Source organism: Watersipora subatra, chromosome 1 (genome assembly GCF_963576615.1).
Source record: "Watersipora subatra chromosome 1, tzWatSuba1.1, whole genome shotgun sequence".
Classification (NCBI taxonomy): domain Eukaryota; kingdom Metazoa; phylum Bryozoa; class Gymnolaemata; order Cheilostomatida; family Watersiporidae; genus Watersipora; species Watersipora subatra.
In genome coordinates this window covers 77524256-77546350 of record NC_088708.1, presented here as the reverse complement: position 1 = coordinate 77546350, position 22095 = coordinate 77524256, and the positions used below count along the sequence as shown (strand labels likewise).

The 22095-nt window shown below is 38.3% G+C and overlaps 1 protein-coding gene across 6 annotated transcripts; it reads right to left on the bottom strand.

Annotated features, from left to right (window-relative positions):
* Window positions 1-44: 44 nt before the first annotated feature.
* LOC137386108 (cytochrome P450 4V2-like) lies at window positions 45-21867 on the bottom strand. 6 transcript variants are annotated; one of them, XM_068072801.1, is made up of 12 exons: window positions 21778-21867; window positions 21363-21580; window positions 16095-16293; window positions 10753-10949; window positions 10096-10292; window positions 8227-8379; window positions 4710-4812; window positions 4413-4544; window positions 3936-4115; window positions 2655-3815; window positions 2472-2508; window positions 45-1379 (listed from the first exon to the last, which is right to left on the bottom strand). In XM_068072801.1, the coding sequence occupies exons 2-10, from the start codon at window positions 21547-21549 to the stop codon at window positions 3649-3651; spliced, it is 1515 nt and encodes a 504-aa protein (XP_067928902.1). In that variant the 5' UTR covers window positions 21550-21580; window positions 21778-21867; the 3' UTR covers window positions 45-1379; window positions 2472-2508; window positions 2655-3648. The 6 variants fall into 6 exon arrangements, with proteins under 6 accessions (XP_067928902.1, XP_067928904.1, XP_067928900.1 ...); XM_068072803.1 differs by lacking the exons at window positions 45-1379; window positions 2472-2508 and adding exons at window positions 2122-2198; window positions 2601-2654 and having other exon boundaries at window positions 2727-3815; XM_068072799.1 differs by lacking the exons at window positions 45-1379; window positions 2472-2508 and adding an exon at window positions 2149-2198 and having other exon boundaries at window positions 2601-3815.
* Between the last annotated feature and the right edge of the window lie 228 nt (window positions 21868-22095).

Below are 22095 nucleotides of genomic sequence, written 5' to 3'. Positions count from 1 at the left end.
TTCCTATGTCCATATTACCCCACTATGTGGAGGAAGACGGACCACTGGTACAAATCATAATTTATGTCATAACTAGAAAAATAATTATTTGTCAAAAAATCCCAATTAGCAAGCAATAGATGTATTTATGATAAAACTGCATGACTAATGTCAGATCTCTAGGTATAAAATTCATATAAGTTGGGGTCAAACATGTTCGTATTCCTCGCTCTCCCCTACTACAGCAGTCAGCATCAGTAGGTTTTGTAGTAGTGGAACTATCTGGTAAACTAAAGCTGTTCATTGTAGAGTTGAGAGTGAGAATAGAATTGATCTTAATATAATAGCTTTCTGCTAACTAGAAGTGCAGGCGTGGTTCAATGTTCACAAATTCCAGATCATTATATTATTCTGCAAAAGTTTGTACAGTACAAACATTGTACTGTTTGAAGTAGAGTGAATCCTGATAAATACTTGTGAATTAAAACTAGGGCTAACTTAGCTAAGTATATCAACATGTTTGTCATTAGTGATGTGTCAAAGATGACAGGTACGAACAGGTTAGCAAATTATAAAAATTCATAACACAGGATGCTCGAGCATTCTTATTCATAAAATGGTCCAGCCTTAAACTATTGTGTTTGTAGATCTGTGATGGGCGCACAAGTTGTCAAAATATTGTTGGCCTGTTGAAAAGGCTGACTTGTGAAAAATGTTGAAATGTGTAAGTCTACAAATTACATGCGCGATGTGAATATGATCATTTGCAAAAGCTTTTGTTTCTTCAATAATGCTTGCATTCATCGGGCTAGCATGCCTGTTTGAAAAGCGTCTAATAGCACTTGTTTAAAGACAATCTACTCTAATATGCCATGGCTAGCATTGCCTGTCTAACCAATTACCATCACAGCACTCTCTTCAAGCTAGAGATGGTCATAAAGGCAACTGGTGCTGCGGAGGTATATGAAGTCCGCATCGTTTACAAAACATTTTAAAATTTTACAGCAAGCCAATCACATCGCTGATGAGATTTCCATTCTAATTTTTTAGCCCTGGATGCTCTTGTCTTTAAAGTCTGTGTATTTTCTTCAGTAAAAGAAATAAAAAGGTTTGTATATATGCTCATAAAAAACTGATGCTGACTAAAAAATACATAAATATAAATAAAAATGTGAAACCATAAAAATCATATTACTTGGTAAAATTTAATAAAGATACTAAATACATTTAGATCTACAACAGTGTTTGCGTAGTTGCACTCTAAATTTTATTGTGGATAGACGTTCTGAGGTTATTTTTGTCAAAACTATGATTACCAACATTATGTTGATTGAACTTGCAAGATGATCGGGGTGAGAAGCATAAGTGTTGTATTTGGTGTGAAACCAGACCATGTCCACCTGCGAGTCTTGATGCCACCAGTGTTACATGTTCACCTTCGAGACTTGATGTCACCTGTTGTTACATGTTCACCTACGAGTCTTGATGCCACCAGTGTTACATGTTCACCTGCGAGTCTTGATGTCACCAGTGTTACATGTCCACCTTCGAGACTTGATGTCACCAGTGTTACATGTTTACCTTCGAGACTTGATGTCACCAGTGTTACATGTTCACCTGCGAGTCTTGATGTCACCTGTTGTTACATGTTCACCTACGAGTCTTGATGTCACCAGTGTTACATGTTCACCTTCGAGACTTGATGTCACCTGTTGTTACATGTTCACCTGCGAGTCTTGATGCCACCAGTGTTACATGTTCACCTTCGAGACTTGATGTCACCAGTGTTACATGTTCACCTACGAGTCTTGATGTCACCAGTGTTACATGTTCACCTTCGAGACTTGATGTCACCTGTTGTTACATGTTCACCTACGAGTCTTGATGTCACCAGTGTTACATGTTCACCTTCGAGACTTGATGTCACCTGTTGTTACATGTTCACCTGCGAGTCTTGATGCCACCAGTGTTACATGTTCACCTTCGAGACTTGATGTCACCTGTTGTTACATGTTCACCTACGAGTCTTGATGTCACCAGCGTTACATGTTCACCTTCGAGACTTGATGTCACCTGTTGTTACATGTTCACCTACGAGTCTTGATGTCACCAGTGTTACATGTTCACCTTCGAGACTTGATGTCACCTGTTGTTACATGTTCACCTACGAGTCTTGATGTCACCAGTGTTACATGTTCACCTTCGAGACTTGATGTCACCTGTTATTACATGTTCACCTACGAGTCTTGAGGTCACCAGCGTTACATGTCCACCTGCGAGTCTTGATGCCACCTGTTGTTACATGTTCACCTTCGAGACTTGATGTCACCAGTGTTACATGTTCACCTTCGAGACTTGATGCCACCTGTTGTTACATGTTCACCTTCGAGAGTTGATGTCACCAGTGTTACATGTTCACCTTTGAGACTTGATGTCACCTGTTGTTACATGTTCACCTACGAGTCTTGATGTCACCAGCGTTACATGTCCACCTGCGAGTCTTGATGCCACCTGTTGTTACATGTTCACCTTCGAGACTTGATGTCACCAGTGTTACATGTTCCCCTTCGAGACTTGATGCCACCTGTTGTTACATGTTCACCTTCGAGACTTGATGTCACCAGTGTTACATGTTCACCTTCGAGACTTGATGTCACCTGTTGTTACATGTTCACCTACGAGTCTTGATGTCACCAGTGTTACATGTTCACCTGCGAGTTTTGATGTCACCAGTGTTACATGTTCACCTTCGAGACTTGATGTCACCTGTTGTTACATGTTCACCTGCGAGTCTTGATGTCACATGCTGCTACATGTCAGTGTTACATGCAAGTAAATACTTATTATTCCACAAGAGCTTTGAATCTTTTGAAGATTGAAGATCTCTTCTAGGAAAATGTGTGCTTGTGCGAGTCTCCAAAGACCTGGTAGGAAATATCCATACTTACAAATAATCAGTGGACCAATACTACGAGCTGGCAACACGGATCAGGAGATTGGCAAGACTGCCATAGACATTGTGAGACTGTGTCAGAAGCTTGTCATAGACATCGTGAGACTGTGTCAGAAGCCTGCCATAGACATCGTGAGACTGTGTCAGAAGCCTGCCATAGCCACCGTGAGACTGCGCCAAAAGCCTGCCATAGACATCGTGAGACTGTCAGAGGCCTGCCATAGACATCATGAGACTGTGTCAGAAGCCTGCCATAGCTACCGTGAGACTGCGCCAAAAGCCTGCCATAGACATCGTGAGACTGTGTCAGAAGCCTGCCATAGACATCGTGAGACTGTGTCAGAAGCCTGTCATGATACTCAACTAGTGACTGTCCTATCAACTTGTCATAAGTTTTAGTTTGTTGCTTGCCTCCATCTCAAGGCGATAAAGAAATTTTTTCCTTTAATTAGGGCAACATGGTAGGACTGTTTAGTTTCGACATATACAAAGCTAACCGCCGAGAGTTAATCATCTATATTTATTATTTGTGTATAATAAATAAATAAATCATGAAAAGGTTTGCAGCCAGCTGAGTAAAACCTTCTGTTCTGAAGTCGCACAGCTAGTACCTTATAAGAAGTTAAGTCAATATATAAAGTAGGTAGTGAAACTAGACTCGCAACTAACAAGTTAGCTTCAATCTGACCTAGTTGATGTTTAATCATCTGTTATGACTAGTATACATTTCTGCTGGTCAGCTTGATTTTGATTCCATCACAAGGCTGAAGAACGAGAGCGCCTTCTACTCTGAGGTCAGCTTGTTTTACAACAGACTCAATGTTAAATGCTGTCAGCATCTTTGCTAATATTACCTTCAACTCCATCATAGCAAACTTCTGACCTAAAGACATACAATGAGTTGTTTAACTGAATGAAACAAAAACTTAGGTGAACAACATATTTACAAAGTATTAGAGGCTTTGTCATATTCAAAGAAGCCTATATTCCTCAAAGTACATACCGATGCAGTTTCTAGGTCCTGCACTGAATGGCACATAAGCAAATGGACTCCTTTTCAAGCAGTTTTCAGGAGAAAATCGTGTTGGATCAAACTTTTCAGGCTCAGGAAAGACTGCGGGATCTCTGTGAAGACTCATTGAAAACAAGAAGACTGCAGTCCCTTTAGGTACAGTGTAATCCCCTGTAATAGACTGTGGTCCCTTTAGACACATTGTAATCACCTGTAATAGACTGTGGTCCCTTTGGACACACTGTAATCACCTGTAATAGACTGTGGTCCCTTTAGACACACTGTAATCACCTGTAATAGACTGTGGTCCCTTTAGACACACTGTAATCACCTGTAATAGACTGTGGTCCCTTTAGACACACTGTAATCACCTGCAATCACCTGTAATATCTGTACAATATATAGTTTTAGGTCAAAATAATTATTGCATCGATGCTTCAATAGTATGATTCCTGGCAGAAAACTAACCAAACGCCATTTCTTCACACAGATCCCTTCCAAAGAATGGTACAGTTGGAAATATTCTCAGGGCCTCCTTGATACACCAATCTAGGTAAGTCATCTTAGACAAGTCTGCATTGGAAATACTCAGAGATGAACCTGCAATAATACAATAAATATTAGTGTATCCATCCCTGCTGTAAGACCTAAAGTTTAGCCTTACTTTACTGAGAATGTGTTGGCATACAAGTCTTTAGTACAAACAGTTAATGTAATGTGTATACCTCATCCTTCAAGCTCATTGCTCTGTGAGTTTAGCCTTACCAATAATCTCATCCAACTCAGCTTGGCACCTCTTCTGGATACCCTGGTGGGCTCCGAGCAAAAAAATTGTAAATGAGATAGCTGAGGCGGTTGTATCGTGACCCTGAAAGAAAATGACCCGTGATATTGTACTAAGTTTGACTTCAAGTGAGCTAAATGATTATCCCTCGACCAAACAAGCGGAGCGAAGTTTGAGAGTTTTTATGATAAATGCATGTGCACACAACTTACGAAAATTATTCATCAACAACGTTGCAAACCCTTGCACCGAAATCTCATCAACAGATTTAACCATTTTTTGTAAAGCCCTTAAAGTATAATAACGATACAAAACACATAAACCTGTTTAAATATGTTACCAAGTCTTTGAAAGGTTACCGCAATATCTTAAAACTAACCCATCTGATCAGATTATACATAAATAGACGGATTAATTTGGCCAAAAATCTATATTAAAACTGGCTAAGCCTTACTTTTATCAAAATTAAGACCGGAAAACGAAACGCCGAGCGACAGAGAATAGAATCATTAAGTCGTGCGCATTTCACGAAAAAATAACGTGCACATTTCACCAGTCTATAGCATTGTCGAATTGCCGAAGGTTTCTGTAATTAACGTAGAAGTACAGAAATCATTTCTTTTTTGCCGATTTCAAAGTAACTGACCTTTTGGAAACTTTTGAGTACTTTGGTATTCTAATTGATGTCCAAAGCAGTGAAAGTAAAGGAAATGACGATGATACTTTTTTCTAACGATTCTTATGAGATTATTACAATATTTAATTATAAGTTTGGATGACTATTGAAGTCTTATAGTCACACTAACAACATCGATGATGGGTGATATGTTACTGTTATTATTTTTTCTAAATAGTTTTGTTAAATAGATTTTTTTTAAATCTATATAAATATCACAACTTCTTGATATTGTTACCTATTACGTTTTGAATTTTAAACAAAATTGTGCATTGGTTTTCTATTATTACTGTATTACTATATTAATAATATTGGTTATTCTAATAATATCAGTGCATTTTACTTCTAATATTGCATTTCTCCTATTGCAGGGGGAGAGATATAAACATATAATCTTTTCCTTTCATTATTGCTGTTTGTCATGACCAAACACTTTTTTAAATAAATTTTCTAAAAATCTATATAAATATCACAAATTCTTGATATTGTTAGCTATGACATTTGGAATTGTAAACAAAATTGCGCATTGGTTTTCTATTATTACTATAATAATAATATTGGTTATTCTAATAATATCAGTGCATTTACTTCTAATATTGGCCAATATTGCATTTCTCCTATTGCAGGGGGAGAGATATAAACATATAATCTTTTCCTTTCATTATTGCTGTTTGTTGTATATAATAACACCCACACACAGTACATTACAGCTACCACTGCAGTTATCCTATTGCACTGCAGTGCCATTTGACTGCTAATATTGCATTTCTCAACCATCAGTACCCTTTCTTTTTTCTAATATCACTTTGGTCGTGGACTGTATGACAGGGGAATTTCTAGTAAAGTAAAATGCTCCAATCACAACAACCCAGAGTTCCTGCTCTTAATAGCATAGTCTAACATGTCAACAACAGGCAGTTCCAGATGTGGGTTTAACATCGTAGGATGAACAATAATCTTTCAAATATCTCGTGGAAACTATCAAGTGAGAAATCATGCACACAGCAAGTAGCTGATATTTGACTAGTATTACTGTTATACTTTCTATCATACACACAGTATGCAGTTGGTAGTTGACTAGTATTACTGTTATACTTTCTATCATATACACAGGATGTAGTTGGTAGTTGACTAGTATTACTGTTATACTTTCTATCATATACACAGGATGTAGCTGATATTTGACTAGTATTACTGTTATACTTTCTATCATATACACAGGATGTAGTTGATAGTAGACTAGTATTACTGTTATACTTTCTATCATAAACACAGGATGTAGCTGGTAGTTGACTAGTATTACTGTTATACTTTCTATCATATACACAGGTTGTAGTTGGTAGTTGACTAGTATTACTGTTATACTTTCTATCATATACACAGGTTGTAGTTGGTAGTTGACTAGTATTACTGTTATACTTTCTATCATATACACAGGTTGTAGTTGGTAGTTGACTAGTATTACTGTTATACTTTCTATCATATACACAGGATGTAGCTGATATTTGACTAGTATTACTGTTATACTTTCTATCATAGAGACAGGATGTGGTTGGTAGTTGACTAGTATTACTGTTATACTTTCTATCATATACACAGGTTGTAGTTGGTAGTTGACTAGTATTACTGTTATACTTTCTATCATAGAGACAGGATGTGGTTGGTAGTTGACTAGTATTACTGTTATACTTTCTATCATATACACAGGATGTAGTTGATAGTTGACTAGTATTACTGTTATACTTTCTATCATATACACAGGATGTAGTTGGTAGTTGACTAGTATTACTGTTATACTTTCTATCATATACACAGGTTGTAGTTGGTAGTTGACTAGTATTACTGTTATACTTTCTATCATATACACAGGATGTAGCTGATATTTGACTAGTATTACCATTATACTTTCTATCATACACACAGTATGCAGTTGGTAGTTGACTAGTATTACTGTTATACTTTCTATCATATACACAGGATGTAGTTGGTAGTTGACTAGTATTACTGTTATACTTTCTATCATATACACAGGATGTAGCTGATATTTGACTAGTATTACTGTTATACTTTCTATCATATACACAGGATGTAGTTGATAGTTGACTAGTATTACTGTCATACTTTCTATCATATACACAGGATGTAGTTGGTAGTTGACTAGTATTATTACACTTTTATGTTACAACTTTGTATAAGTCAAATAATAATATCTACCTTGAAGTGATAGACTTCCACCACTTCACTAACATCATAGCTAATGTATACATAGTGCATGTCATTTACGCATAGATATCAAAATGATTTGCATATCAATAGCGTCAGTGGCTTTCTATGTTATTCTAATGAAGAAGCTCTAAGATCTATGATTAAGATTATTTACCTGTTTGTTCATACTATTCTTATTAGTACGCTGGAAGTCATGTGCCCCATGAGAGATCGTCATGTGTAATAAGTATGTACACAAATATTCTTAGATATATCAAGGTGATTGGGTGATGCAGCGGTAGCAGTGGTGCTTCAAATACGAATATCTGGGTTTGATTCCCTTGCGGTGCAATCATTTTTTTCTAACGCTCTCAGCGTGGACAGACGAACATACCTCTTATTATAGTAAGGATTTGTGTGATTACAGTATGTTTCTTCAATGCCTAAACTAACATAATGTATAACTATGTTAGGTGTAAACAGCTTCAAAACTGTATGGATATGCTCCTCCTGTGATCTTTTCTTGATATTATATTTCTACTGTCAAAAAGTGATTACTTATTCTCTATCTAAGAATCAGTAATAGTGACCCACATAGTGGTACAGATGTGACTGACCTCAAACATAAATGTGTCCACTTCCTCTCTGATCTCTTTGTCCGTTAGAGGATTTCCATGCTCATCTCGACAGTTAAGTAAAAGGTTTAAAAATGGACGTCGTTTGCCTTGAGATACTCCTTCTTCCTTCAAGGATCTCTTTTCCCTTATTACCTTTGGAAAGTTGGAAAAGATAATTGAAGTAATTTATGTGGTTTTCATGTATATCAAAAAATTAAAAAAGATCAGTTATTCATGGTTTTGAAGTAAATAATGGGAGCCTATTTTGCAAGAGTTTGTAGGGTTTTTATATGTTTTCAACTCACTTCTATTCAGCAGAGCAAATGCTAGTTAGACTCGAACACTGATCTTCCCACCAACTCTATACAGTTTCACTTAGACTTGTTTTGCCTATATCAATACAAATGTGGATTCCAATCAAAATATTTTCTCAATTTACCAGACCAAACTCAGCGCAATCAGAATTAATTTTTCAAAACAATCAACAGAATTTAATGAGCATCAACGCTGTTAAATATCATTCAGAGATAAACTGAATATATCTTTCCAAAATCTTGAATAAGAACTCGATGCGAACAGATGTAGGTAGGTTTCATGATAAGTGATTTAAAAAACTATGACACAGTCTTGTGTCTTTGTAATAAAATAACTTAAAATTAATTTCAAAGCTTCGGGTACGTAAACTGATTGTAGGACAGATTATCAGCTAGCTTAGATTCACATTCTCAAGCCTCGCAATCAAGCAACGCTGCATTCAAGTATCAACCCCAAAACTTCCTGCTGCCTATGCAATTAGCATGCCTGAAAAAAGCATTTAGTTGCTTCAAAAGTTGCTACTTTCTTTTCACTTAGAAAAAAATTCAAATTGGCAAAAAAATAATAAGTTCTACGCTTTGTCAATATCCAAAATGCTACAACAGCAATTCAACAAGCTTTGTAATAGTAGCAGGCTTGATTGACTGAAACATTGCAATATGCTACTAAGGGAGTTGAGTCAGTGACTGATCAGTTGCATTCAAATCAGTATTGAATGTTGAGTAATTTCCTAATATGTAGTAACCAGTCAAACACGCTGTTAGCATGTTAGTTCTTGATAATTTAGAAGACAAATCACAACTGGTAGAGTTGACAGAAGTAAAGTTAATACAAGTAGAGTCGATAGAAGTAAAGTCGATAGAAGTAGAGTCGATAGAAGTAGAGTCGATAGAAGTAAAGTCGATAGAAGTAGAGTCGATAGAAGTAGAGTCGATAGAAGTAGAGTCGATAGAAGTAGAGTCGATAGAAGTAGAGTCGATAGAAGTAAAGTCGATAGAAGTAAAGTTGATAGAAGTAGAGTCGATAGAAGTAGAGTCGATAGAAGTAGAGTCGCTAAAAGTAGAGTCGATAGAAGTAAAGTCGATAGAAGTAAAGTCGATAGAAGTAGAGTCGATAGAAGTAGAGTCGATAGAAGTAGAGTCGATAGAAGTAGTCGATAGAAGTAAAGTCGATAGAAGTAGAGTCGATAGAAGTAACCAGTTTGTTCCACAATGACACTGATGAAGCCTTCTAAATTAATTGGTGCTATTTCGAGTCTTGTCTGACTGAAAGTTATGTTTGAGTGGTGCCCAAGTTTTAATTTAAGACACATAATCTTTTAGTTATTATGTTTTCTATCGCAACATTTGATAATCGTCCGCCCTACACACAAATTGGAACATACTGCTCTCAAATTGATTAAGATTTTTCAACATTTGACAGTGAAAATAATTTTGTGATGAAACCAATTAAGCATTGTGATAATAATATTAAGCATTGTAATGTGACAGAAGAAATCGGTGTAACCTTTAAAAATTATTTTATTTTTCCAAAGTCTGCGCAGAATTGCTTTACCTTGTATGCGAAATCATGAACTATTTTTATAGACTTATTGCACTCCCTTCCAGCTTTCGTGTTGTTATAGTAGAAGTCAAAGGCGTTGAGAGGGTTTCTTGTCCTTATTGCTGTGGCCTTTTTAATAACAAATAAAGCCTTGATATATTCCGAGTCTCCGCTATCGAGGGCACCAATATCCACCCCCATTGCTGTACCTTCAATAGCGTAATGAAATGTTCAAATTTAACAATATTTAATACATCTAATAATGTCTTCAACCTCGAAACTAAAACAACTCACCTCCTACATATGCATGCAAATGACAAAACAGTTGCACATGCGATGAACCTGTCACTAATAGATGACGCTGACATACCACTATGGTTTTTGGTTTGCTTATTATGGAGTTGTCTGATGCTGGAAGAATATATTACTGATGTGATTATTATCAGGTATCTTGTCACTGGTTGCGCTGCAGTTCCATTCTATGTATAAAACACTAATCTACATTCAGACAAAATGCATTGATGTGTACAATATATGTAGCACAAAGGCACCTTGTGTCTATATCACGCTAAATGGGTGTCCAAAAGCCTTGGAATCTGTGCTTTTAATCAATCCAAATGGGCCAACCATGAGAGAGCATAGATGTTAATCATACATAATGACCCTTACTGCATATGATGTCTAGCGTGCTGAGGGTGATAGGGTTAAATATATCAAACTGCTCTCCGGTGTCACAATGCTCTCTTCTCAACTTCTCCACTAAAAGACCAGCATGATCGTTAATTGGCTCTAAGAAATCTTTGAGTATGGAGAAATGAAAGCTGGGAGTGAGCATGTGCCTTCGAGCTCTCCAAGCATCTCCAGAACTAAAAACATGAGAGATTAAAACTATCAACATACTGATAACAATATTGGAAAGAAATGTGCCTTTGCAACGATTAGTTTCCCAAGCATATTTTAAATAGGTCAAGATATAGCCTGTAGATGGAGAGAGTGAGCTGATAGAGTTATGTATCTCAACTTCTCAACAAGGCAGATACTTTATGCTTACATGATAACACAAGTGCATGGTGGCTATTCAACAACCTGGTATATGATAATGTAACAAACATAGGAATGGTAATTCTAAAATCAGGAGTGAACAATTCCCAAATGTAAACACCTCCCTTCTAAGATTATACCGCTCAGTATGCCGATTATAGGTTAACCAAAACACAAATATAAGTAAGCATTACTCAGCAAAGAAAAAGGAATGGTGTAAAAAACTAACACTTTTCAATTAAATGTCAAGGTGGTCAAGCCTCTCTGTCAACTGCTGTTAAGCAAATTATTGACAACGGGTGCCATTTTGCTGCCTGTTGGAGAAAACTCCAACTTCCATTAGACTCAGTTGATGCTCTCACTAACCTGAATTGATTACAATGAAAATCTCAAGCTGCATCAACTAAATTGTTTCTATTGGCAACACTTCTTTCACAATACCATAACATTTTAATAAATGAAGACGTCGATAACTTTGCATAGGGCAGGTAACTGTTTAATGCTTTTATGATTATGGCGGTCCCTCATTCTAACTTTATAGAGGTCTACCTATAAGCAACTCAACAGGAGACAACCCTTTATGTATGGGTGATAAACAATATGCTAGCGTTCTTGAGGGTCTGCCAATTTTTTCAAAACACTCTTAATTGTCTTGACCATTTGCTCAGCAGCACCATTAGCTCTCGAACACTTTGGTGATAATGTTGCACTCTGAAAATTGTATACGCGGGCAAATTCTTTTTATTCTTCTGATGAATATTGCGGACCATTATCGGATAGCACAAATAATTCTGGTAAACCATGATGTGCGAATATATACTCTTCGTTTTATCAATCACACAACAACTGGTTTCACTTGACGGTAGAGCAAACTCGGATAACGAGAATAATAGTCAGTTACCAGCGGAGAATTTTTTTCCCTGTAGACAAACAAGCCTGTGCTAAACATTTGCCATGGTCATGTATGTTTAGCTGTTGGTAACAACGGTTCCTTCACAGTTGGTGCATTTCTTCTACACTTGCTACAGTTCATGACCATCTCATGCATGTCTTGTAGCACGTGAGGCCACCATAATGAGCGTCTTTCTTGCCTTCTTCGTACACTATGCCATACCTAAGTGACCCTCATGTGAGTTTGGAAAGTTTCTGAATGCTCGGTATATGGTAAACTTATGCAATTCTGAAAAGTGAGCAAATCCCTACACAATGTGATATAACCACGACTCTCGAAATATGGATTCAAAATGGTATTAAGCTTGACAGATAGTGTGGTCACCCAGTATAACCTATCTTTTGACTTGTGAAAGCACCTCGAACATCTACATGAATGTCAGTACATGGTATCAACATCGCATGCTTGGTAAAATCTTCTACTTTGTCCACTAACATAACATTCTGTCCCGACAGAACATTGTGCGGATATCGCGACATCAAATTTGCCGAACAATTCTTCTTGCCTGGAATATGAAGGATAGAATACTAGAAGCGTCTAAGCGTTAGATGGAATCTTTGTATTCGTGGGATAATTTGCTAATCTCTTGGTCACATAGCAATGGTACAAGTGGTTTGAGGTCTGTTTCTACCACCTGATTTGGTACCCCAATAAGGTACCTGGCGAACCTACACATTGCCGAAGTCACCAAAGAGCCTCCTCAATAACAACATACTTGCACTTGGCTACAGATAAGGATTTACCTGCTGCTGTGACTAACCTGTGAGCCATCAGACTGTCCTTGGCTTAAAACTGCTTCTAGACCATGCTATGAGATACTATGTCTTTCTCTTAGGACCATAAGAGCTAAGAACTGCATGAATTCACAGTTTAAATTAATAAATTTAAATCCATGTCGACTAGTTACCAAGAAGATCTCTTAATGGTGGACTAAGGGAATTACTCAAGAACGCAAGTTTTTGTACTGATTCACAATAACCTATGAAGCTGCATACGTACCGGAAACATGTAGTTGAAAAATCTAACAGTGCAGTTATGCGCTCAACTGCGTGTATGCCCTCAGCGTCAATTCTGTGTCCCAAATACATGTACTCTATAGACGTTCACATGAAAGTTTGGTTGCCTAGAGTACTAATATTATTGACGCTTGAGCTAGAAGACCTGTCGCTTGAGCGTTGGTTTTTGTGTTGGGTGGCTTTAGTATTAGCAAGAACATCTACAGCTGCTCACCCTCTAACTGCTGCTAGTGCTTGTTTAGCCGACTGTTTCCTGTCTGGCTATTGTCACTGCTTCATCCAGCGTGGATCAGCGTCTGCTTGTAGCTTCTTGATTACTTGTCATCTGCCACCCAACTACTAGCCTATCTCTGATTAACTCCTTCCTCAAATCTTAATACAGTGCACCCTCGAGATACGATGTTAATTCGTTCCAGGGTTGGCATCGTATGGTGAAAAAATCGTATGTAGGGGTATAGAGACCATTGTAATTATACAATGCAAACACCCCCTGGTAGAAATCGTCAGATTTTTTATAAAAATGTGTACATATCGAAAATTAGCAACAAAATAGTATGTTAACTTTAGTAATTATAGTTACCTACAGTAACTGTATTGTATTTAGTGTATTTTAATGGTTATGATCTGCAATAAAATGCAAAATTATAATGTGTGTACCAAATGCAGTACGTACAGTAAGGAGTTCTTACCTTCAAAAGGTACGCATAACATAAACTCTGAATTCACTTCAAATAAGTTTAGCTTGCTAAACCTACACTTAAAACTAAGTTTTAGTATGTATTTTGAACTATTTTACTGAATTTCAACTTTTTATTATGAAATTTTATCCTTCAGCAGTTCCTATCTTCACTTTCGCTATAAACTTTAGTGTATCCGGTTGAAACCTTTTTCAACCTAAATCAATAAGGCTGAGCGATGCAGTTATAAAAAGCGGCTCCTCGCACACTTGACCATTTAATGGCTACCGAAAAGAAAAAGAAAATTTTATTTTCTATACAGAACGTACATACCTTTGGAGTAACGTGGCTTTAGCTGGTATATGTAGCGAGTAAAGCAGAGAGGAGGCAAAAATGTATCATTGCTAATTATGGTGCTGTACACTTGAAAATAAATTTAAAACGTAATGAATTGGAATTTTTTAGCAGGTTAAAAGAAGTTGTCCATTCCTGTCCAATTTTTCTACTGGTTTAAAAGAAAAAATTGATGGTGCAATGCAAAAAATTGCTAGCTAGCTAACGCTTGTAAAAGGATCCAGAAGGAGGTACAGTAGTTTTTCTTGTATGAAATGTGCACAAGAATCAATGTAACCATACATACAAAGTTTGTACGTACTTATACTCTAGAGGGGACAGGGCTTTAGCAAGTTTCAGAAAGTAATGTGGATGCGTCAACTATCTTGAGTAGCTAGTTATATATGAGTTACATACATACGATGAATTGTATTTACGTAGTAGAGAACAGGCCGGACTGCAAAGACATAGTTGAACAAGAAAATAAAACATAAAATCAAATGAAATAAATAAAACATAAAATGAAATGAATAAAACATGCCACACAAAGATAAATAATGATATATATTCCACACGCATTGTTTTCATGTATCAGTCCACATCAGTAAATTAAACACTTGAAATATTTCTGCCGATGTAGGTTTTTCTGTATCTTCTAGTTCCTCGGCCCTCGCCCATACTTAAGGGTTGCTCCTCTTGAATGCTGATCGCATGCATGGCCTTCCAACTACTTCGAATCGTCAGTCGTAAGCTCCTCCTTGTGCTTGCTTTAATGGAGTTCTTGCTTCAATAATAACTGCAAATGTTGATTGGTTGTAACCATATTCCTTGACAATTATTATTTTTATTTTTATTTATTATTATTTGACGATTATTTATTTATGTCCTCCAGCTTAGTTGACATGGAAATCATTTTTCCTTCGTTTTGTAACGTTTGTATCGGTCTCAGACTCCATAGCTAACGAATTAAATATAAATACTTGTAGTTATATACGTATGCTGACTAAAAGGTTATAGTAAAAGAGAGTGTAACGTTAGAAATGAATATTTGCTCTCGCTTGTCTATTTTCCACAAAATTCCCACGCGGAATGCTGTCCTGAGAGAAGTCGGTCATCGTGTCTCTTCTGAACGTTCTGAAAATGTTTTCGACAAACTGTATTTCGGTTTCTTTGTTATTTCGACGTGCGTTATGAGCACACCGACCGCCAAATTTTAACTCGGGCGAAACTTTTCTCAAATTCGTATCGTGAAATAAAATTTGTATAGCGAGGTGAAGATCTCACAATGTTCAACTTCGTAAGGTGAAAAAATCGTATATCAGGGTAATCGTATCCCGAGGGTGCACTGTACTCACAATTATGAATAGGTTATGAATAAAAACATCCATAGCCTCACTGCCCTGTGTGGGTTTTTTTGAATTTGGCCCTTTCTGCTACCAAATTCCTCCTGATGCCAGCGTAGTTATCAAAGGCATCTATAACGCTCTGGTAATTGGTCTCCTTAATACCTCTGCTACAAACAAAATTCTTCAGCTTGCTCTCCTGGGGTGTTCATCAGGATATTTATTTGTTCCTTCTCAGGTCTATGTCTAATCCATTAGCTGCTCTAAACCTACCCACCTACTATGCCATCTAATCCATCTTCCCGAGTCCGCAAAGTCAAAATTGTCAGATGAGTTTAAAGTGGAAAGCGAATAAGGAACGACTCCCAGCTCTTTATCATCTTTATCTACTTATTCTCCCAAATCTTACCACATCGCTGCCACCACTGTGCTAGATGGGTTTTAATTTATATTTGATTTGTAACGAACAGGGAGATAAAGAAACGACAATTTTTTACCATCGGTCAAGCGAATCCCATTTATTCATGAGCGGATAATTCTCAAATGTAATCCCTTGCACAACTACATTATATTATTAGCGCACATAACGCTTTATGAGGTGGTATTAACCAAGACAACCATACCTCAGAGATCTTTGAGATGTACCTACCTCGTTAGCAATCCCCTGCCTAGCCATGGGTACAGGGGGTAATACTCTGAGGACTTTTCTATATGCTTGTTGCTGCTCAGCAGCTTCTCCGCATTTCTGTCAGAGAATATAAAAATCCAGGGCATCTCCAAAATTTTTAATTTGAATAAGCCTTCATCTCTCACCTTCTCTGTTTCAGCGATGAGCAACTTCCTCATTTCTATAAAAAAGTCACATTGCCATTCCATCTCATTTGACTAGTACAACACAAGTACACAACTATCCCTTACAAAACTTAATACCAAAATATTTAACTAGTGATGCTATTTATTATCTTTATTCTCTAGTATTAGAAACAGTCAATTAAAAAATTCAATTAGTAGAAATACCCCAATAGTTAGGCATTTGGCTATAAATGATAACTAGCTCAACTTTGCATGCAGTAGAAATATCGCAAGCGATTTTTGGGTTCTTCTGTAGCTTAACAGCAAAAAAAGAGCTTGTTGTCCAACAAGACGCGACAACAAAGCATAGCTCATAGTGTGAAAAGTTGCCCTGCAACAATTAGCAGAGAGGGCGTATTAATACAATACTGGTAGTAGTGTGTGATTGTGACGCCAGCTAAGCCCAAAGCTATCGAGTCAACACACGCTGGTAGAATGGTATCGAAGGAAAAGCTAACAAACAATAGGAAACACAGACCCTGAAGCGATTACACACCGGCAAGATTGATAGCCAATATCTCTACAACAGATATCGCTACGAACAATCAACTGCTCAAGTTCGTACTTTTATGAGACATTGCATGGTACCATGGATACAATCCACAAGCGAAAAAAAGATGTTTCATTGTTTGACTGAAACACTAAGTACTATGATCTGAGAATTCACTTGAGTGGGGCTTGGAAAGGTAAGATAGAAGATAGATTGGATAAATGACTAAAAAAATTAAAATCGGGAAGCTCAAAATAGAAAGCCACGAAGTGGAGAGCTGGAAGAGGTTTAAAACAAGGTTTGAAATAGCAGCATAAACAGTTGACTTTGGAGAAAAAGTGAGGGAGACCGATGAAGATGAGAGAGAAGTAGAAATAGAAGCAAAAAGAAGGTGACGATGTTGGTGTGCAACTTAAGAGAGACGAGTATGGCAATTTTTGAGACATTTAACATTGAGGCAGGTGACCTGAGATACAAGAAAGTAGTGGATAGATTCGAAGCCTACTTTGCAGGAAGATAGATCAAGACCACATTGTGGCACCGGTTCTTGAACTTGAAACAGCAGTTAAGAGAGGAGCTTAGCGCATTCACTCAGAAAGTAGCATCATTAGCTACATCATGCAGATTGGAGAATTTGGAAGAAGATTTAATCATACATGTCATCATCATCCAGGATGAGAGTTTGCGCAGCTCGATTTTTCAAATGGATACAATCCATTTAACCAGAGTATGGGAAAAATTTACACAGTATGAGACAGCTACACAAACCATGGATGCGCAGCAGAGGAAAGGGTGTGAGGATTTAGGTGCAATTAGGGGGAGCAACCCAGACGTGTTGAAACTGCAGCAAACCAGTGTACTTCTAAGAGCATTGTCCTTGAATACTGTGCTACGAGAAAAGGCATCTGAGCTGAGATTGACCAAATGAGAAAGCTACAGAAGAAAAAAATAACATCTCATGCTGCTCTTGTGGAGAAATAGGACATCTGTTGCGCAATTGTCCAAGAAGGCAAAGTGCCACGAGGGGAAGAGGAACAGCCATAAAGAACAGAACAGCTGAGGTTAGAAAATGAGGATCAGCACAGTAAGGAGAAGCGAAGATGGTGAGAAGCAAAAAAGGAGCGATGTGTTATGTTAGAAAGTAGCAATGACACCTTTATCTTGTTTAAATGAATTGCGCAATATAAACATGATGTCGTTTCAATCCGGTATTCAGGGCGAATGGCCAAGCAAATTGGTTTAGAATCGACTCAAGGGCTGATGCAACCATCTTTTATGCAACCACAAAAAGGACCAGCAACCTCTGACAAACACAGCAGGGAGGTAAATGGAGCAATCAGAAGTGGTGAGGATAAGAAGGGAGAAGGAGAAATTGAAGCGAAGTGCCGAGTGATCACGGAAGCACCACAGAACTTGCTGAGTAAGCCAGAACCCCATGCATTAGGGCTACTGAAGCTACAAATAGCTAAAGTCAATGTGGGGGAACTAAAAAAATAGGAGAGTTGTTCGGCGGCCTAGGTCGGTTGCCAGACAAGTTATAAATCAAGATGCAGGAGAGCGCAACCATGTGCATTGGCTATGCCACATCAACTATTCTCTGGGCTCCGAGAGGTAGTTGCAAATAGAGCCAACAAATAGAGCTGAAATAAATGGAAGGTCTGGAGTAATCGAAAAAGTCGAGAGTGCAACCAACTGGTGTGCGGGGATGGTAAAGAAGAGAAATAATGAGGTGAGGATACGCATGAACCTAACAGTTCTGAACAGGAGTGTTAGGAGAGAGAATTGTTTACTACCAAGGAGAATGGAGGTGTTGACAATGTTGGCAGGAGTGAGATGATTTAGCAAAATGGATGCCAATTCCTGCTTTTGACTGAACGAGTCGGATAAAGGGTCTTGTCATCTAGCCACATTCATAACACCCTTTGGGTGATTTCGTTTTGGCAAGATGCTATTTGGAATCTCTGCAGCGCTGGAATTTTTCAAAGGCAGATAATAAAGATGTTTGGAGTAAAGAGAATTATATGTATGATTGACGACATGCTAGCATTTGGACAAACAGTAGCAAAGCCCAATAAAAGACTGAAGGCAGTGTTAATGAGGACTAAGAAGGCGGGAATGACATTGAATAAAAAAAATTGTGGGTTTCCTAAGACTAAACTTAGATTTTCAAGTCACATAGTTGGAGAAGAGGGAGTAAAGACAGACCCTGAAAAATTGCAAGCAATCAGAGACATGAGACTGTCAACCTACGAGAAACAACTAAAAGCTTTTTGGGAATAGCCAATTACTTGCACAAGCTTGGGCCATATTTGGCTGACCTCCAAAGGCCACTTAGGGAGTTGTTGAAGGGGAGGAAGAAGTGGGTATGGACTGCGGAGCACACCCAAAGATTAAAAAAAATTCAAGATGAAGATATTTTCGGCGCCGGTGCTAGCCAAATATGACATAAGAGTGCGGCATCAAGTTATGGTTAATTCTAGCAGCTGCACAATAAGGGCAATAGAGGGCTTGCGGCATTTGAAATGCGGAGACTCACAGACGCAGATGGGGAGATATGCATAAATCGAAAAGAAGCCCTAGCTATTACCTGGGTGTGTGAGCGGTTTGATTTTCACCTGGTGGGACCAGTGCTTGAAGTCAAGACAGACCACAAATCATTGACAGGGTTGTCAAGAACTGCTGACTTGACAGATATGCCTCCTAAAGTCCAGTGAGTCAAGCTAAGACTGATAAGGTAAAGCATTGCGATCCACCATACACTGGGAAGTGATTTATATCTGGCTGATCTTTTGTTATGACCAGCTCAGGAACCAAGCAGCAGAGAACGTAAAGACTAAGAGAGTGGAAATACACAAAGCAGCATTGTCAGAAAGTACAGAAAAAATAGACGGCGAACCACTGGAACAGCTTTGTAATAGAGGAAAAGAGGATGATACGTATAAAAAAGGTAGTGGGAGAGATAAAAGGGGGTAGCCGAAGCACTTCTTTTTACAGAAGTACATATGGGAGAGACGAAAGTATTACTCAGTCAAGCACCAGCTAACATTGCGAGTGGGCTTGATGCTAATGAACCATCAGTGGGTGATACCCATGGTGCTGAGAGAAGAAATGTTGGAATGCCTGCGCAGAGGACACCAAGGGGTGACGCAATGTGTAAGAAGAGCATTAGACAACCTTTGTTGGCCCAAAATGAAGATGGAGGTAGAGGCGTACATGGAGAGGTGCAAAAAGTGTGTGAAAAGCTAAAAAATTAAGCACTATCCCCTCCAATCTACAAAATTACCAGAGTAAGGCCTGGCAGATGCTAGGTTCATATCTTTTTCAGTTCAGGGCAACAGACTATCTGATTCTGGTAAACTATCATTGAAGATAGGTAGAAGTTTTGGAGCTATCAAACAAGACAGTAGATGCGACAGTAAAGAATATGAAAGGAGCATTTGTGAGATTTGATGCACCACTAAAAATTTGAACACACTATGGGCTTGTCTTGTGAGAAAGAAGTCCAAGCAGTTTCTGAAAGAGCAGGAAGTGGAGGAAATACCAGCAGCCCACACTATCCAGAAATCAATGACCTAACAGAGAGAAATGTTCATACGGGGAAACAGATGTGGGTCAGAGAAGCAGAAAAGAATATGGCATTGATGGTGTACAGGAAAAAGGCATTGGAGAGTGGGCCCTCACCAGCACAATTACTTTTGGGAAGGGTAGCGCGTACTAGCATTCCCAATGGATAGATTTTGGAGCCAGCACCAGAAAAATATCTGGACCTAGAGCTAAAAACGAGACAAAAACATTACATCGAGAAGGGTCGACATAGGAGAGCCCAAGAGTTACCAGGGCTACAAGCCGGAGACACAGTTTCGTACAAACTGTCGAACCAAGACCTAAACATCAGGGTGTGATATAAGGCGCTTGTGACTACTCTCTGACTTGTACCAAGTACGAATAGGAAACAAATTGGTGAGGAGGAATCAAAAGCCCTTATGGAAGCAGGAAACACAAGAAGTGGAGACGGAAAGTGAAAGGGAAGCTATGGGGATGGAGGCAAAATAAAAGGCAGTGGAAACAGTAAGTGACAATGAGGAAAAGACATGGACACCAGAGCGATGGAGCTATGGAGGTCAACTAACACTTGTACAGCGCCATCAACGCCCTATGAATATTACTAGGAGAGAGGCAGCGAGAGGAGGAGGGAGTGGAAAAAAGGGCAATGCAAAAACAACAACAAAAAAAGATGAGACAAGTGGATATGAAGAGTTGTCATGCGGATTATTAACGGAGAAGGCGTATTATTACAAAACATATGATTAGCATGTGATTGTGAAGCCAACTAAGCCGAAAAATATTGAGTTGACACGCGCAGGGAGGACGAGATTTCAAGGAGAAACTGACAAATGATAGGAGACACAGTTTTAGACCGACGAGATTAATAGCCAATATTTCTACAACAAATATCGTTATGAACAATATTCTGTTCAGGTTTATACCTTTACAATACATTAGTCATAGCGCTAGTCAAGAAGCACTAAAGTTTCTTTATTAAATGAGACATGACTTTCATAGACTCATAGATACCTTCTAAATCAGGTGGTAAATGAAGGCTGTCTCCTATCAGTGGCCAATCTACATATCCAGGAATTTGGTCTATCAGCCGTTTGTTCCTAGTGACTTTCCATAGCAAGTAGCAGGCAGTAAATGTGATAATTGCAGCTATGAATGCCGAAGCAGGCCAGCTGATGGCAGTCACACTCGTCGTCTCCATGAGCAGACCAGTAAGTAATTTGTGTTGCTGGCTGTATTGGTAGTGATACCGAGTTTATGTATGGAATTCAATTACGGTTACGACACGTGCTGCCATGGTGGACAAGCAGAAGAAAGTCAGAGTATATGACACAACTTTATACAATCTCAGTAACTTGTGCAAATGTTGTCAACAAAACACACCTCAAACTTTAAGTCAAAACCTTTGCCACTCACTTTGAACGCTTACCTCTTCGGATAGCCGTAGACTAGCTCATACAGTTATGAGCTTGACAGCTTGACACGGCAGTTTTAGGAAGACCAGGCACATAGATGCGCAGTCTGTCAATGACTGCAAAGCCATCGGATTTTAATAGATTGCACCGTGTGCAAAGAGGATGACCTTTCAACCTCGTTATTGGATTGGTTACAAACATTTGGTGTTTGTAATCAATTACATTTGATTGGTGTTTGTCTTAATGTACACGTCAAAGTGCTTAGCCTTTCCCATTCGACACGGTTCATAGTTCGTGCTTAGTACTTGGCCATTGCCTGACTTCTATTGTAC